A 17550-nucleotide genomic window follows, 5' to 3' on the forward strand; every position below is an offset into this window, starting at 1 on the left:
CAAAGAGCCGAGTCCTTTCTGTCCGTGTCTTTTCTAGGTAGGGGGTGAATCGAGCTTCTCTGGGCTGCCAATATTGATGACATGGCTGGAGCAGAAGCTGTCCCAGCAACATGGCAAGGGGAGGGAGAGCTCCCCGCCTTAAGCTTGTGATTGCAAACAATCCAGGATTGCTGTCATGACATTGATGGACAAGGAGCCCTCATTAAGTTGCCAGGATGGCTCCTTGGGTTTCCTGCTCATTTTGCTCTGGGTCATTATGCCTTGTTATAGGACTTGTGGACAAATATGGAGTGAGATGTTGTTAAAGTTGATTGAAAGCACTCGTGTAGCCCCAGCGGCACATTGCTGAGGCTGCGTGTGCTCCTGTGCTCACTGGCCCTTCGGCGGCCGATCCCAGGGCTGCTGGCTGCCCCGACAGCATCACTTGTCTTCTGCAGCTCCTGCTGCTCACAAGGAGCAACTTTCTTCTGGCGTCGTGTGGTAGTGCCAGAAGGTGAACAGAATCCTGGCCAGAGGCCCATCCGCATCGCCACCTACGTGCTCCTTTGCCTGTCAGTTTGATTCGCTCCAGGAGGGAGGGTGGAACCACTCCAAATTGGTAAGAGAAGGGAGGTGGGGAAACTGAGGCACGGGGAGAGGATATTTGTGTAGAGAGAATGCATAGAAAAGCAAAAACTCAGTTTTGTATCCTCTAGATCACATTCCCCCGTGCTCATACTCCATATAAATGCTACCTCTTTTCCATCCTTTCTTGCCTTAGGTGCAGAGTCCCATTCTGATGCTGCCTTGCCATGTTTGCTGCCCTTTACTGCCACAAAAGCCAGATCCCTTCACCCCCAGTGTTAATTCCCCATTTCTCATGCATTAAACTGAAGCCTCATGGTGCTCCAGGCTTCCACCACAGCACAGCCCCCACAGGATGGATCGTTTCTGGTGCGTCCGGGCTGCGTGGCGTGAGGAACCAGATACCAGCTTTCCTGTGATAAGGAAGGAGAGGACAAGAAGGTCCAAAATATCATCCCACTGCCTGTAGAACAGGGGCAGCTCTCCCTCCTATCCTCTCGAGCCGTTTGCGTCCTGTAAATGTGTATCATTACAATGTGCCCTATAGATTTGCATAAATCACAGTTGGGAGAGTGTTTTTTCAATCTGTGACAGTGACAAATACTCTTTGTGGTCTGGAGAGAGGTGGATCCTTTCCATACATACGACGTGTGATGGTAGCCTGGAAAAGTCCTGCTGAAACTGGATGATTTCACACTAGCTGCTGTTCCCATCTGATAAGACATGGTCCCATCCCTAAAAACGAGCGGTTTAAATAGACCAGAAGGAAGGATTACGCTTCCCCTCCAGCAGGCAGGATAACGTGGTTTTTCTCACCTTGGGTGTCAGAACTAAAATAGATCTTTGGTAGCCTGAGTCTTCATCCTGGTTCCACTGCCGCAGGCTCGTACCTCCTCTTCCAAAGGGTCTGTAGCCGAGTGCGTTGCAAATAGGAGCCTGAAGGTTCTGTGGATGTGCCAGATCCCCAAAATTACATGCACGGTGCAGTGGTGGCTGTGAAGGGTCTGCAGCCTCGTGGGCTGAGGGGAACGGTGGGAGCTGGCAGGACGGGCAGGTGCTGGGGTTGTGTAGTAAAGCTGTATGAAATGAGTTCTTGATCTTTCTCACCCGTTTTCTGCCTGTGTTAAATCCCATGCTGGGTCACATCCTTCCCTGCTGTCCTTCCTTCTCTGGGGCCTTGCGAGAAAGGAGGGCGATAATCTTTCAAGTGCCATTCCCTCCTGCCCAAAGGGAAACGCTTGCGTTCCCTTCTGTATAGCCCAGCTTTTCTGCGGCAGGTGAGGCTTGGGTGGAAGGATTTCACTTCTAAAAAAACGTCCTCGATCCTTTTTTACCCTCCTTTCTCCAACCTTGCCAGGCCCATCTCCCTGAAGGAAGCCAAGAGCTGCTGACAGTAAGAGGAAATCTCTGTCTGAAGCCTATAATTATCCTGTCTGCCTTCCCAGCAAAGGCCAGTTGAGGAGCGAGCACGCTCCTGCTTCACGGACCAGCCCGAGTTCTGCTGCCTCCCCAATTACTGCTTAATGGACTTTTTATGATGATAAGATGACTGGGTTGGGGAAAAGTTATTGACGGGGAAATGGAATATAATTCACTCCTTGTTTGTTTGCTCTGTCAGAAAACCCTCATTTTAATTTTATTTGTAAGGCACTGAGAAACAGCCCTTGGAAAAAAAAAAAGTGCAAAATCTGTCAGTAAAACCCTGAATTTCAAGGGGAGCGTAGTCTCTGCAGGACCTCCCCGGGGGGTGTTTTCAGTCTTGTTGAGTGTCTCCATAGCGACTCTCCCCACAGCCTCCATCAGTCCTGCTCTCAGTTTGTAGCTCTCACTCTTCTCATGAAGAAAAATGTAAATTATGGAGCCATCTTTCCTTCCTCTACCCCTCTTGCGAGCTCCCCCGCTCCCTAATGCTGCTGCTTTGAAATACGTACCCATTCCAAACATCGCATTCCTGCTCCCCACTCTCCATCTGTCTCAAATTTGGCTGCTCTCTCCTGTTTTCATCTGCTCCGTGGTTTGCCTCCTATATCTAATCTTTACTTCCTTGCTCTGGCTCCGAACACCTCCCTCCTCTCCATCTTGCTCCAGTTTTCTTGTATTTTCCCTGTTGATCTCTTCTCTCCTTATTCCCGCTGATCCTTTTGGATCTTCTCCCCCTTTACGTCTCATCGGATCTTCTCCCGTCCTGCGTTGGTCGATGTGACAGAGCTGTCCCTCTGCTCCGGCCGTGCCTGCTGGGCTGGCCCCAGCTGCTCCCATCCAACCCCTCAAATGCAGGGCACACGTGTGTCAAACACGTTTCCTAACCCAGCAAACAAACACTCAGTGCGTGGCCGGACCTGGGTCGCACGTTCCTGGAGGGGTTTTTAGGAGGGGAGATGAAAGCACCGCCGCCCTGGGCTGCAGTTCAGGGAGCACCTTGTGCTCCTTCTCCAGTTGTGAGTGAGCCTGTCAGCAGCTGTGGAGAACAGAGATGGAGTTTCACTACATCAGCAGAATGTTTCAGCCCCAAAATCAAAGGGAAGAAGGAGGAGAAGAGCAGGGTTTAACCCGTTCCACGTCAGCGGGAATGCCATTGGATTCTTTCCTGGTCACTCTTGAAGTTACCCGGAGTGAAATAACGAAGGGAGATGTCCCCATTCAAACCAACATGTCCTCGTTGCTGGGAGATTGCAAAACTTTTGTCTGGCTTTTGTATTTATCTTCTTCTCCCACCGAGAAGTGGAGGAAGGTCTCTGAGTTCTGTCTGTAGTGATTTTTTGGTGGTTATTTTGTTTTGTTTCTATTATGGTATTTAGAGGCTGTAGTTTTGCGCCATACCACCTAGGATGTCGAGTGCTGAACGGATCTGTTCCGAGACCATCCTTGGCTCCAAACTGCTTGTAGTGTCTAGACAAGACAGGCAGGCAGGCAGGTGTGACAAATGGGGATTGTCACCTCCGCACTACGTGTGGCAGCCTGAGGTGCAGGGAAGGGCGAGTGCCCAAGGTCACCCGAATTTACAATAGAGCAAGAGATCTGAATCCCAATTATGGGAATCATCTGGAGCCTGGAAGAGCAAATCGGGGTGTGTTAACGCCAACAGCAAAATAATATTGACTGTAAATGGCTTAATGGCATCTTTTACCTTCAGTCTTGAAAGGTGGAGGTCTGTATATATGTGGATGTATATACCTGCACAAAAAAGGGTGAATTTCAATCTGTTTGGTATTTTTGAGCTAGGATATAGGTTGCCGTTGGCTAACGTGCCCTGAATCTCTCTTGCACCATGGGCGGCTCTGCAGGGAAATATCGGGCTCAGCACCACAGGGCTGTTTGCTGAAGGTTGGCCAGGAACGGTGGGCAAAGGGCTGGCTGCCGGATGCGTTCAGGAAGGCTATGATAAGAAAATGGCAAGAAAATGGCCTGCCTGCTGTGCTCTTGCTTTTCCTTTCGTTTCTCCAGCGGGTCGTGGGTACAGCAGAGAGGCCCCTCTGTTCCCCAGCGTGGGGATAATGAGTGTTTATTCACTAACGAAGGAGGAGGTGAAACCCTTTGCCGTGGGTCAGCGGGACCGGCGCGTGGGCCTCCACCGCAGCGCTGACGGCAGGCACCGAAAATGGAAGCGAAACCTTTTAAAAATACGCATTTTGTAGCTGGCTTTCTTTTGTCTCGGTGGATTGCTGCCACTGTGGGCGAGGGGCCCTTTCAGCCGGGCTCACGCTGCTCTCTGCGCTGGGACCAGATGAAAGAATAAGCGGTTTGTCTTCATTTGTGGCCCATTGTTTAGGTGCTTTCCCGGGGGTGGCGAGAGGGGGCTGCAGAAGGGGGGTTGTTAAGCACAGAGGTGAATTTTGGCATCTAACATCAAGCACCACGTCCATGCTGTGGGGCCGGAGATGAGAGGGCTGAGGGGTCAGGAGGAAGAAGAGACATGGAGGCGCCTCCCTGCAGCTCCCTCAGGGAGAGCCTGTGGGGCCGGGGGACAGCGTGCCCACACACTGCCCAAACCTGGGGCAAATAATACAGTAATGTGGTAAAGGACCATCCCCTGGCCTTCTCCTTGGTGACTGTGGGGCTGAGGGGCCGAGAGTCAGGCCATTACTACGGTGGTGGCGCCTCCAAGCCTCCCCTGTGGGGAGCGGGTGGAAGGGAACATGGCGGACATGTTGTCTGTCACCCTGTGGGAGCAGCTTGCTGCCTTGGAGCTACATCTGGTGGGCTATAGCTCAGGAGGGAGGAACAATTTAGGTCATGTTTGGGTCTCCCAGCCATTTTGGCAGCAAAGTGTATGGGGTTTTCTCATCGTTCATGGCGGAGAAGTGGAGGGCTGCCTGCTGCCAGCCAGTCCTGTGTCCCCCACATCCCTCTGCCCTTCAGCTGTCAGCTCGGCTATGTTAAGCATATTTGTGCTCCTGCCTCTCTCCCACCCCTCAAACCACCTCTGGGCTCTCCATCCCTTTCTCTGTCTTTGGCTTTTGATGTTTCAGACAGGCATATGGTGGCCGGCCTGTCTCCCTCGCTTCTCATCCATCACCCGCTGTTCACCATGGCAGCAGTTCCTGAGGGACATTTGGGTTTAAAGGGTGAGACGTCCCCTCCTTTTCCCCACTCCTACATCTTTCAAGCTTGCTTGCTGTAAAGCTTCTCAGACTGTTTTGGCATCTGTGTATCATTAGCAGGGAGATGTTGGGTTCTTTTTTTACATGATTACATTTGAAGAACTTTTTCTGCTTTGGTGTCACATTAAAGAAGGAAGGAAGGAGAGGTGAGGCGGGAGAATTTTCTTCTTCTGTGAGGAAAGCTGCCTTGGTGTGCAGCCCTTGTACGTGGGCTGATGTCCTACCATGCTCCTCTAGTGTCCTGAGGACGAGTAGGAGACCCACACCCTTATCACCTTGCAACTTCTTCTCAAAGTCTGTGTTAGAATTCACAAAATCCCAGCAGTAAATGTCGCTTTCCCCTGGCTGTTGCTTTTGGGAAGTGCGTGGGCGATGGGCAGGAGTGAGAGGTTCAGTTTGACTTGATGGCTTTCCATTAAGCTGTAGAGAAGAATCACAGGTACACAGCAGCCATCTGGTCTTTTCAACCTCTCTGGACACCCAAACCCCTCAGGACATCCCTTGTAGTAGGAAAATTCTTTTAAGCTCCAGGTTTTTCCATTCCTGTTTTGATACTGCAAAAAAAAAACCCTCAGGTTCTGCTACTTTGTTAGCAGAGAAAGGGGAAAAAGAAAAATCTCTTGTGACCACTGGACCTCGATGGAACTCAAGCTCAGTCTTTCCAAGACTGACGACTTGTCAGATTTTCATGAGAGAAGATTGGTGAAGTGATATAAAATCTGCTGGATTGCAAGTATGTCACCTGGAAAATGCCTGCCTCTGATTTTCATTTATTTATTTAAAACTGAGGTCCTGCAATCTTGGTAAATGAGGGGAAACACATAAAAGCCCCTCTGAGTGGGCTGACAGTGTTTCGTTCTCGCGTGGCACCGTGTTCCTGCCTTTTTGAGGCTTCCAGAGCCGTTTGCGGAGCTGAAGAGTGGAACCCTAGCGGCGCGTTTCACCGCGAGCTGGGCCTGGCACGCCGAGCGCCGATGGTCCCACGCAGCAAAAGGAATTGGCTTCAGCTCCGTCTCAGCGGCACCTTTCCTGGCGTTCTCCTTCCCGGGGGGAGAGGGTTGTTGTGCGGCTGGCGTGGGCTGGAGTGACAAGTGCCGCAGTGACGAGGGGTGCGGGGTGGGGGATTTTGGGGGGGGAAAGAATCACAATCTGGAGCTCAGAGGCTCGGGCAGTTTTAAAATCAACAATTTCGCTTTGATTTGCACGGATTTTTTTTTTTTTTCCAAGTGAGTAGCACAATGGAATAGATTGTTTGATAGGGATTTTTGTTTGGTTTCTTTTGTCTGTCGGTGCCTGAGTTTATTATAGATGGTTGAGCATCGCAAAAGCTCAGAAAAGCCGTGTTCACAGAGCAACTCCGCTTCCCCCAGTCAGCAGAGCTCCCCCAAAACGGGTGCTGAGCAATGACTCCCAAGTTCACTCTCTGTTTTTTGGAGCACTGTTCCTTTCTTCAGGACAGAAATAGAATGTTGTTTTTCTCCTCAGCTGTGCTGTCATCGTACTGCTCGCGCCCATTTAGATGTATATGTGACATTAAGGATTATTAGGGGCTTTTATTTTAGGAAATGAACTTGCATCAATAAAGTGTTCTTAAAAGCCCTGGATGTTCTTGGCTGTACCTTCAGAATTGACTTCTGCAAACTCTTCAGATACCAACTGAGAAGAGAGGAAGGAAGTCAGGCGGTGGGCAGGATGAGCATTAATATTTTAGCCTGGAGCTAAGTCTTGATTTTGCCTTTCTCAGATGGAACACAGATTCCCCAGTGCCGGTACCTCCAGTGAGACTGACTTGATAACCTTTAGCGGTAACATTGCAAAGACGACTCTGATCTCTAAATATAGATTTGGGTATTTATAAATCCCATGCTTTGTACACACAGCATTCGGTGGGACGTAAACAGCTCCAGCAAATTGTATTTACCTCCAGCATGGAAACAAATGCTTGATTGCATCACATGAGCTTGCTCAGTGACTTTTATTTATATACTGCTGGCCACACCAGGCAGGGAAGAGGGGAATGCTTCCTTTTGTCTTTCGACCCCTAGAAGACCCTGGAGACTTCTCTCTAGCTACCATTTGCCCTCTTAAACTCTTTGGTGGGATCTTTACATCTTATTTTGTAGACTTGGAGTGTGTACATATAAATACACACATTTCAGAGTCACGTGGTATACTTTTCTCAAGAATAACAGACGGCAACTTTATGATCTGAGTGATTTTATTTGAACACAGCTGTGGCCTCGTGATTTAAATATTTCAATAAATTTTAAACTAACTAGATGAGAGGAAACGGTGCAGGGAAAACAGGTTAGAGCACGGAAGGATTCTCTGAGGACAGAGGCAATATGGGCTTTGCATGAATATTCCTGGCTTCGTCTTCCTCTCCTGAGAAGGCCCTTGACGCCTTCCGTGGTCAGAAAACCCGTCCCGCATCCTCTCTCCTCCTTGTAGAGATGCTCTTGAAGGCATCAGAGGTGGATGGAGATCAGCGGGGGGAGGTGAGGGAGAGGTGCTGCGAGTTTAAGTGTTGCTCCTTTGGGTCCTTTGGCTAAACCGCAGCCCCAGGCTCTGAGAGTGTGTTCAGGCATCGCTGCACCTTTGAGCATCTGGTTACGAGATGACTTTGAGGGGCTTCTGGCTTCTTCCTTCAGCAGCGTGAATTCCTTGTTTTCCTGAGGTGTCTCATGCTGAGGAGGGAAGGAGCTGCAGGAGCAGACTGCAGGCTGGGCTGGCCACGCTCTTGGCCTTCACAACCGGATTGTTTTGAAGTGATCACAACTTTGATTTGGTGGGCTGTATCCTCTCAACGTGCCAAAGCGTGGCGTGCCCGCTCCCGTGTCAATGTACCGGGGAGAGCTGTGCAGATGAAAACAGAGCTGTACTACAACCCAAAGAGCTTGCCCATCCTAAAGCCGCCGCCATCAGCCCGTTTCACGGCATCATCCTCACGATCTCATGTGCTTCACTTTATTTCATGGTCCTCCTCCCACCTTTTGCCCCTGCCTTGGCTATGCGCCTATAAGTCTCCCCCATTCTTTGGTGTTTTGGTCATCTGGTAGGATCTGGAGAGTGCAATACAGTGTTTCTAGATGTCGTTTGCAGCTGTACCGGCTTTTGGGGATGGTCATTAGATGGGCTTTGCAAGGGCAATTTCCCCTGTGCAAAACAGTTTAAAAGTCCACTTTGCAGAAGTAAAAGAAGCTTTGCAAGATCATTGCATTAAAATCTCTTTGTAGGATCAGGCCCTTAATCATTTTGTGCTGTAGCTTCTTCGTCTATAAAATGGAGGTAAAAGACTGTTCCTAAAAGACCAAGAGGTTTAATTTAATCTGGAATGATTAGAGAATAGCAGTGACAATGCTACTATTAATTACAAACAGCGTTTAGTAGAGTTTGTCTTTCCTCGTGCCGATGATGGTATTTCCTTTCTTCTTAAAGGTCCCCCCGTGTTCATTAAGAAGCCTGTGGACCAGATCGGAGTGTCGGGAGGGGTGGCCTCCTTCGTGTGCCAGGCCACTGGAGACCCCAAGCCACGGGTCACCTGGAACAAGAAAGGGAAGAAAGTGAACTCGCAGAGGTTCGAGGTAAGAGGTGGCCTTGAAATGTGTGTCTGTGGATGTATAAAGAGGGAGAGACTGACACAAAGCAGCTCCTGCTCTTCTTTGGCCGCTCTCAGACCCGATAATAAAGGGAGGTTTGGAAGGGGAGGAGTTTTTAACAGCAGGAGGAGTGAAATGCAAGCTCTTGGCCATGTCAACAGCTGGGTTTGTTCCAAAGCAAGACAGAACTTGGCTCACTTACGTTATTGGAGTTTTTTCTTTTGTTTCATTGGGCTTTTTTTCCCCTCCTGGGATATAATATAAAGTGCCTTCTTCCTTCCCTAAGAAACCCCAACTAAGCTGGTATTTCTTCAGCTCTGTAAATGTACCTTTCATACTCATCCGTGGCTCATTATTTTAACCCTGGGACAGTCTGGAGTAAACATTACAGTTGCTGGCAACCAGACCCAAGCAATTGGCGTTGTTTAGATAAAAATGAGAGTGGAGGAACAAGGACTAGGAGGTCATCCCGTGGAATTTGCTGTGGGACTCAGGCCTGCCAGGCAGCTGTGCGCTCAGAGGAGCTTTGTGCTGTCAGCTGCCCGTGCAGAGGGAGGAACAAGGCGGGGGTTCCATTTTAGTTTGTTTTCGCTTGATCCGTTTCCTCCTCCTTCATCACAGTTGTACTCCGAACAGCCACCCCCCCGCCGCCATCACCACGGCTCATTCTTTCAGAGCATTTGAGATGCACGTAGAAGTTTTGCTGGGTCGGGGACAGGGTTTGGCACGGGACAGTTCTCTGGCACCTTGAGGTCAGCGGAGAGACAAGTAAATCGTGTCGTTTTTTGGGGCAGCTGCTGAAGTGCGTTTGCGAGCGTGCATGCTTGTGTATGTACTGATACCGCTGTTAGAAGCTGGAATGAACCTTCTGCTTGCAGCCTAAGGATACTTACTATGTGTGTGTCTCTCTTTATCCCCCAGACAATTGAATTCGATGAAAGCGCAGGTGCTGTTTTGAGGATCCAGCCCCTCCGGACTCCCCGGGATGAAAACATTTACGAGTGTGTTGCTCAAAACCCTCATGGGGAGGTCACCGTCCATGCCAAGCTCACCGTCCTCCGAGGTAAAGAGCACACCTGCCTGCTGTGTCAGTGTCACAGGGAGAGGGGACCTTCAGCTCCTCCTTTCCTTCAGACAGCAGGACAGCTGTTACAAAATGCCCGGTTAAGGCACAAAGTCCTCCTTTTTTCGCTTTGTTCTGACCTGTCAGGTCTGTTTGTTGTTAGTATCCCGGAGAGTCATAAGAAACAAAGCTAAAACTGGACAACTTTAGGAGATTTGACTGGATGGTGTGCTGAGGTTCCTTCCAGCCTGAATTATCTTACGACTCTGTGATCTTCCCTCCCCTCCAACAAAAATTCCTTTCCCAGGTTTATGAGCAGCACCAGAAACTCCCCATGATTCTCCTCAGGAATGTGGCACCATTCATCCAGACACCCAAGAAAACCTTATTCCTTGAGTAATCCCTCAATGGGCTGAGGTTGGGATAATTATACATCTGCACGGGCTTTCACGTAGTTGGCAGCAACGCCAACCTATTCCCTTGCGCAAGACACCCGTTTTGCCCTTCCGCTGGGCATCCTCCCTCTTTCCAGAGGTCCTTTGCTCCAGGCACTCTCCAAGTAATCAGTTCCCCTCTCCATTTTGTTCTGGTTCTTCGTTTCACTTGTCCCCACCACAGAGGATGTTTACATGGACACCTCCTTCGTGTCATCTGTTTGAAATATGCTCCCTGAACTTGATGTGGGGGAGGGAACAATATGCCATTGCTGTGGATGCCTCTGGATGTTCACTGTTATTACCCCAGAGATCTGTAAAATTGCCATGTGAAGCACTGAGCTAGGCTGCTTGCTAAAACTGACCCATTTTAGGGGAAAAAGATGTGTGGTGGTCTCTGTTCAAACCCCAGGGCAATGCAAGTGATCCTGGCTGAATTGTGTGGTGAGGACTTGCCCGAGAGCTCCTGGAGGGAGTTTCCCTTGGGAGCGTTGGCTGTTGGTGGAGCAAGAGATGCCACAGAAAAGCCATGGGCTTTCGAGCAGGGGTACATGCAGTAAGAGCAGTTATTTCTGCAGTGAGCATCGCTAACAACGGTTCGAGGTGCTCCAGGCAGACTGTGGTCCTCATGAGGCCAAGTGGTCCCTCTGCCTGCATGCCAGTTGCCTTTTCTTCAGCAATTTCACAGTTCTCTCCAAGAGCATCTGAAATCCTTTTGTTTGAGCAGGCAGCGAGCGCGTCCCTAAGAGCGCAAAGCGAAATTTGTGTGCAAATCCCCAGCGTACAGCAGTAAATAAAGACCAGACGTAAAGGGCACGTGGCAAAGCCCTTGACTTCCCCTTGCAGCGGGAATATCCCTCCTGCTGCCCACCTGGAGGTCTCCGTCTTGTCAAATGCTGGCTGCCTTCGAGGCTGCAGGCCCAGGGTCCAGCCGTCCCTGACAGATTTGTGTAGGTGCACTTAAACCTTCATGGAGCTCCTTGGCCTGCCATTTAACCTTCTGTTTGCAGCACGTGGTGGGATGGATCTGTGAGGAGGTTGGAACAGCGCTTTATGACGGGACCGTGTCTAGGTGCGGTTATCCCAGAGGGCCGGGAGCCTTATTCTTCACACTTATTCCTTGGGAGCTGTGACAGTTTGGGAGAAGTGCCCCTGCAATCATGCTCCATGTTTCTACCCCTTGAATTGAGCTACAATCAGTGGCAAAAGAGACGGATGTCCCGCAACTGCTGCCCTCACAAGTCCCCTGGATTCTCACAGCATTTTTAAGGCATGCTCCACCAAAAAAAGCTGCAACGTATGGGAGATGATGAGCCGAGCTCAGTGACTCTCCTTAGGGACCAGGGTTCTTTGTACGTGTCTTTTTGCAACTCTTCCTTCCAGTACCGGCATCGTACACATGTCAGCTAGAGAGACAGATGACAGGACAGGAGCTACATCTCCCCACTGCCTGACTAATTACTCACCAGAACATTATTACTGTGCGTTTTGCTCCTGCATTGTGCAGCTTTCACAAACGCTCCTGTTCTCCTTGCCTAATAGAACTTTGTTCGGTAGCTGTGTTAACTGACTGAGCAGCTGGGGTTCCCGGTTCATTAACTTTGGGGGAGCAGTAATTAGCTGTAGACCTGGGCCCGGGTGTTGTTGAAGGGCATCAAGGAAGCAGTTTTGTAGCATACCCTTCCCTTCCATCTCCTTAATCTTTCTTTAGCTTTCACACAGCAAAGATTATCTCCTCTTTATCCACATTTTTTAGTGCTGGGCAAGTGAAAAGGGCCAAGCACAAATCCGCTCATCCCCACAATGACAAAGTCAGCACGCTGGTGTCTATTCCTCTCCCTTCCTCCCCGCTTCTGCATTCACCCACTCTCCTGTTTATCTTCCCTCTTTCTTTGCAAGGCCTCCTCCTCCTTTCCATCTCTCACTTGCAGAAGGAATGCTTAGCATAAAGCTGGGGGCTGCTCCACGCTGGGAGCTGGATGTGAGCTGGCATTTGCAGAAGCTGTCACCTTGGCAGACTGCAGAGTGTGGAAACCCGGGCCCCAGCTGTCACAGGCTCTGCAGGACGGGCTTTGTAGGAATTCTGCAGCCTCTTGGCTGGGCTGTTGCAATCACAGTTAGACATACATGTATGTATCTTCATGCTATACACGTGCATGAACAGTTACGGGATTTCCTCAGCACCAGTGCAGATAAGTCTCATGAACAGAAGAGGGAAAATATACATTCTTCCTTCCTAGGTGCAGCTGCTGAAGGGATTGAGAGTAAACCCCTTTTTGCTTGTGCACGTGACTGCTCCTGGCTCAGCCCCTGATAGAAACTCACATGCATTCACTTACAAACAGGAAGCTGCAGGACAGGAAACCTCTGGGAGCTTCTGAGAAGCAGAGCTCGTGATGGACACCGTTCAACTATACAACGTCCCTTAACACCGGCTCTGCTGGCTTGTTTGTCCTTCCTGCTCAGCTTCTCGAGGGATCTGAGTTTTGATAGGGCTGTGGAGACTTGCTGTTCTTTCCACAGCTGGCCAGACATAGTCCCTGCAAACCAGATTCTTGCAGAGCTCAGAGGAAAGAAAAGAAAGTGGGTTTGGGAAGCATTTTCCACTTATTGTTGACTCCAGCTGCTGTCATTTTTCATTATAAGTGAGGCAGAAAGGAAGCTGGTTGGCACAGGCATCCCCGCTCCCAGTCGGTGTAGTTCCGCTAAGCTCTGCGCACCCAGGAAAGATATATGTATTTTTAATTATTATTATTGCTTCCTGTATACAGATTATACTTTCTCTCTGCTTCTTCCATAGCCTGAGATGGAGATTCTGGTGCTGCAAAGGATTGTGCCTGAGAGAGCAGGGGCACCTTGCTGCAATTGCTGGTGCCAGGCAGGGGCCAGACCAGGCTTAGTTCTTTGCTTTTGGAGCCGATAGAGAGAGTTCAGTGAGGTTACCCTTCGTGAGTCCTTAGGAAATGCAACATGATCCAATAAAAAACCGTGCTTGGTCCGGTTAAATATAATGGAACAAAATTTACCATGCCCTGATACGTCGCTTGCTGCGTGCTGGCCAATGTTATCTTTGCCCGAGGATTGCCACGCGCTGGAAAATTGAGGAAAATGGGCTATTAGACATGTAAGGTCTGTGGTTCTTACTGTTGGAGTATGACTCAGGCTGCTATGGACAGGCTTTCAGTACTTCTTTTTCTAGTGATTCCCTGTTGATTTTCTTTTTTTATCAAGTGTTCATACATTTCTCTAACAATTCTGGCCTGAAATTTTCCTCCTACATTTCCTACTCCAAGAGGACATCTGGTGTGGGCACGTCTAAAGTTCTAGCAAGATCCCTGCTGTTTTGTTGGGGTTTGTAATTGTTAGATTTAGATCAGCACAAGGTAAACAGAAATCAGTTCTAGATGCTCAGCAGAAAGCGTTGCGTCCCACAGGAGCACGTCTTAAAGAGAAGCTGGTCCCTCTGAAAAGTTACCTTGCCACTTGAAAAATTCTTGGCTGACTTCCCTCAAACTTGACTAGTTTTGGTTTTGTTGTAGTGACCTGAAAATCAGGCCACGTCGAAAGCAGATTAGTTCTGTAGCTTATGAACAGTGTGATTGTAATTCAGATGCCTTTCTAAGGAGGGTACACAGGGGTACATTAGTGTAGGGAAGGCAGTGTATTACCTGCACCATTTTGGAGTAAAACACCCCTGTCTAAGTGCGTATTAATTGTCTGTAAGTCCGCGAATTTTTAATAACATTGTTAGGTTATTACTATTTTCATAGTAAAACTTTCAGATCAAACTAAATGGAATCAACAGTCAGAGCATGTTACTGAGACTCCCGGCATGTATTAAAATTATCTTTGACTGTGAAGTAACAGTTAAGACAGAAATGGGTACATACATATTGATGGAAAGAACTTGTTGATGTAATTTGACAAGGTGCATGATGCCGGGATTCCTGTCGGGGAGGAGGCCGCTGTAAGTCTTCATAACAGAACAGGAATAAGTTTCAAGAGTGCTGGATTTTCATCCTGATTCTGCTTAAAACTAGTGTCACTCAAGCTGCTTTGTCTCTGTGCTCGGTTCTTCCACGTTGAAGGGAGAGTTGACTTCTTAGAGACCAGCACCTGTGAGCTGGGCCACGGATCTCCAGAGAAGAGCGAAAAATTCCTCCTCTTCCCTTCAACAGCATCCTCACCACGGCTTTCTGCATTCTACAGTGCGTCTGTACATACTCACACCCTCCTTCTCCTCTAAATTATTAAACAACTGTGCACACCCTGCGGGAAAAAGAGCAGCAGCAACACCCGCTTCATCTTTCTTTATCATCCTCATTTCTAGCGCAGCTAATTATCTAAACACAGAGCTGCCACCTTCTAGAGTGACAGGGGACAGCGAGCGTCAGTGTCTGCCGTCGCCATTGCTGCCGACCCTTGTGTTTTCCATATGACCATGTGTGTGTCAGCATGGGTTCGCAGCTCTGTCCTCCGGCAGGATTTATTATAAATGAACGCTGAAGCGCTCTGCTCTGCTCTCCTTGCCGCCCTCCTCCCCTGTTCTTTCTCACCCTACTTTGTTCAGTTGAGATAATTGAGATAATTCAGCAGCTTTTCATTATGGGGGGACTTTTAACAACTGAGTCTAAGAGCAGGTACGAACGAGGTATTTGGGATGCTCTGTTAATATGGCAAGTGCAACACATGAAAACATTTCCCTGCGTGAGCTAGTGTGATTTTCAACAGCAGGCGGTTGCCCAGATGTGCCCTTGAAGCATCTTCAACTTGCATCTTGATTCTTTTGTTCTCGCAGTTGCCTGGGCTGCTTTTAGAAAGAGAATTCACAATCCGAACCGTTCCTTATTTATTTATTTGGTGCCAGGTTTGGGCTGGCTTTTGGGGATCAATGGGGAGGGTGGCATGGCATGTGTGTGCATGTCTTGTGGGGATTGAGTTGAGGTTGTAATTGCATTATTACAGGGAATCCAATTGTTGGGAGATGAAGGCAGTTTCACTTTCCTGGCAGGAAGGAAATCTGAGCACTTGAATCCGTGCAATATGTGATGTTCCGAGATGCTTCCTCCGCTGATCTGATCCTCAAATCTGATCACGCCTCTAGTCACAGTTGTTTTAATTAAACTCAGAGGAATTCTGCACATTGTGCTGCAAGATTAACATTTTTGTTTAATTAGAAACACTCAGTAATAATAGTCGTAGCAGGCCTCCCCCAGCACACACACACGTGCAGTGGCACACACACCCTGCCAGTCAAGGGGGCTGTTCTCTCCGCGGATTAATTGGTTCATGAAATTAAGGGACGCGGTCTGAGGCAGGTGGAGCAGCATCGCCAGGGAGCGGGATAAAAGCCGTAATCAATAATGATGTCATCTGCAGCCAATGCGGCGGCAGCTCTGCGGCTCCTCACCACGCACCACCGCCTGGTTGAACAGCAGAGGGGAGGAGAAGCCGTTAATCGTTCCTGGAGAGGCTGGGGTTTTGCAGCACAAGTTATCCTCACCAGCACACGTTACGCTCACCAGTACGTGTTATCCACACCAGCACACGCTGCTTGGAGATGCCCACAGTGCCCAAGCGCAGCCTGGTGAACTGAGAACTCACAGGTTTGGTTCAATCCCTAGTTAAAGATGTTTATGTTTCTATTTAGAACGCAATATTCTGATTTAGAGATGGTTCAGATGCACCAAAATGACTCCATCTTTATACGACTCTAAGTTTGTCCATACTGGGAGATCTGTATTACTGTAGCATTTATAAAATGGTACATGTTTTTGTTTGTGGTCAGGTTCCTTTGATATACGAGAGGTGTGGTTAATACATTTCACTCTCCCGTGACTCACAATAGATCCTTTATAACTCTCCAACAATGGTCAGAGGAAGGAAACAATGAACATTTAAAAACACACAATGAGGCATTTAAACCCTTTTCTTCTCCGCAGTAGCTGTGCGCTGCTAATAACGGTATTACTCAAGAGTTTCTTGGCCATGGGTATGAGAGCACCACACAAATCTCTAGCTCTGCCTTCATGTTTTCTTAGATTTTTAGAAGCCGAGTGTGGGGCACAGCCGTGTGGAATAGCTGGTACCCAAAGCACGGGGGTTTGGAGCTGCCGTGGAGCAGTACCGGGGTCTGGCGAGTCTGCTTTGCTCTTCCAGGAAAAGCCACCCACCGTACCCAGGACACGGGGTTTCTCTCTTGTTCCACCGGCTCTGGGTTCAACCACACGTAGTTTGGCTCCATTTCTTCTGATAGTAACATGCCACCAGCAGGGAATGAGCTCTTGTTGTGTTTGCTGTTGGCAGGGATGGTTCCCAACCAAAGGTTTCCAGCCCGTCTCTGCTGCTGTGGGGAGAGCTCCCTTTGGTTTCAGTGAGGCGCTGATTTGTGATATGTGTTGTTTTTTTGAAAATCTCACCTTTTTAAAAATCCTCTGCGTTATTTCCCTTCTGCTCCTTCACCTGCTTGTGGGATGGATCCAACACCATAGATTCCCGAGTCTGTGACTCCTCAACACGCCTCATTTGAAATGACAGAAAATCCCTATAAAGTCTCACCCTGGTGCCATCATCTTCCTTCCAGGCTGCGCTCGCCCAGAGCCTGATTTTCTGGGGGAAGAACTGGCACGTTCCTGAGCTGTATCAGCCCGTGTAGGACAGCTCTCTTCCACACGAGTTGGGAGGTCGTGACAAAGATGATGAGGGAAGCACTGGGGTTTTGTATTAGTGATCACAAATTAGTCAGCATCGGTTCGGATTGCCCTCGTCACCCTCATTAGTGAAGGCAAAGGCAAGATGGAGAGGAGGCGGGAAGCTCGGTTGGGCCTGGCTTCCAGGTGCTGCTGCCGCGTCCCTCTTGTAGGGCAGCAGCACTCTGAATTCATAAATCTAAAAATCACACCCCGTCTGACAGTACTTGGCTTCTTGTTGTTACGTGTGTCCCCTCTGGAAACTGCAGCTGGATGATATTTTCCTCTCCCTTCTCTCCTCGTTTCCAATGCGGCTTTGACAGGCCTGTTCGCGTAGTCGCTTCCGTTATTTCTCTTGTGCGGTTTGTTTTGTTCGGTGGGGTTTGGAGGAGGAGGTTACCCCCCGCTTTTAAATGTGGCTGTGGAGATGGACTCTGCAGCGCAGCATCTCTGCCATATGTGTGCACAGTTTCTGCTGGGAGAACAAATAAGTGCGAGTCACGTACCTGACAGAGAGATTCAGCGCAAGACCTGGAGAAACTTGAAAATTACTGTTCCCATGCCCCAGAGGGTTTTAATAGATTGTATTTAAATTTAGAA

The 17550-nt window shown here is 49.0% G+C and overlaps 1 protein-coding gene across 12 annotated transcripts in view; it reads left to right on the forward strand.

Annotated features, from left to right (window-relative positions):
• PTPRS (protein tyrosine phosphatase receptor type S) overlaps nucleotides 1-17550 on the forward strand; it is a 148143-nt gene that overhangs the window by 63172 nt on the left and 67421 nt on the right. For all 12 annotated transcript variants that reach the window (XM_065652381.1, XM_065652386.1, XM_065652389.1 and 9 more), the window contains exons 3-4: nucleotides 8604-8749; nucleotides 9686-9827. In XM_065652381.1, the coding sequence (XP_065508453.1) occupies nucleotides 8604-8749; nucleotides 9686-9827 (288 nt within the window). The remainder of the gene's footprint in view (nucleotides 1-8603; nucleotides 8750-9685; nucleotides 9828-17550) is intronic.

Source organism: Caloenas nicobarica, chromosome 27 (genome assembly GCF_036013445.1).
Source record: "Caloenas nicobarica isolate bCalNic1 chromosome 27, bCalNic1.hap1, whole genome shotgun sequence".
In the NCBI taxonomy this organism is placed as follows: domain Eukaryota; kingdom Metazoa; phylum Chordata; class Aves; order Columbiformes; family Columbidae; genus Caloenas; species Caloenas nicobarica.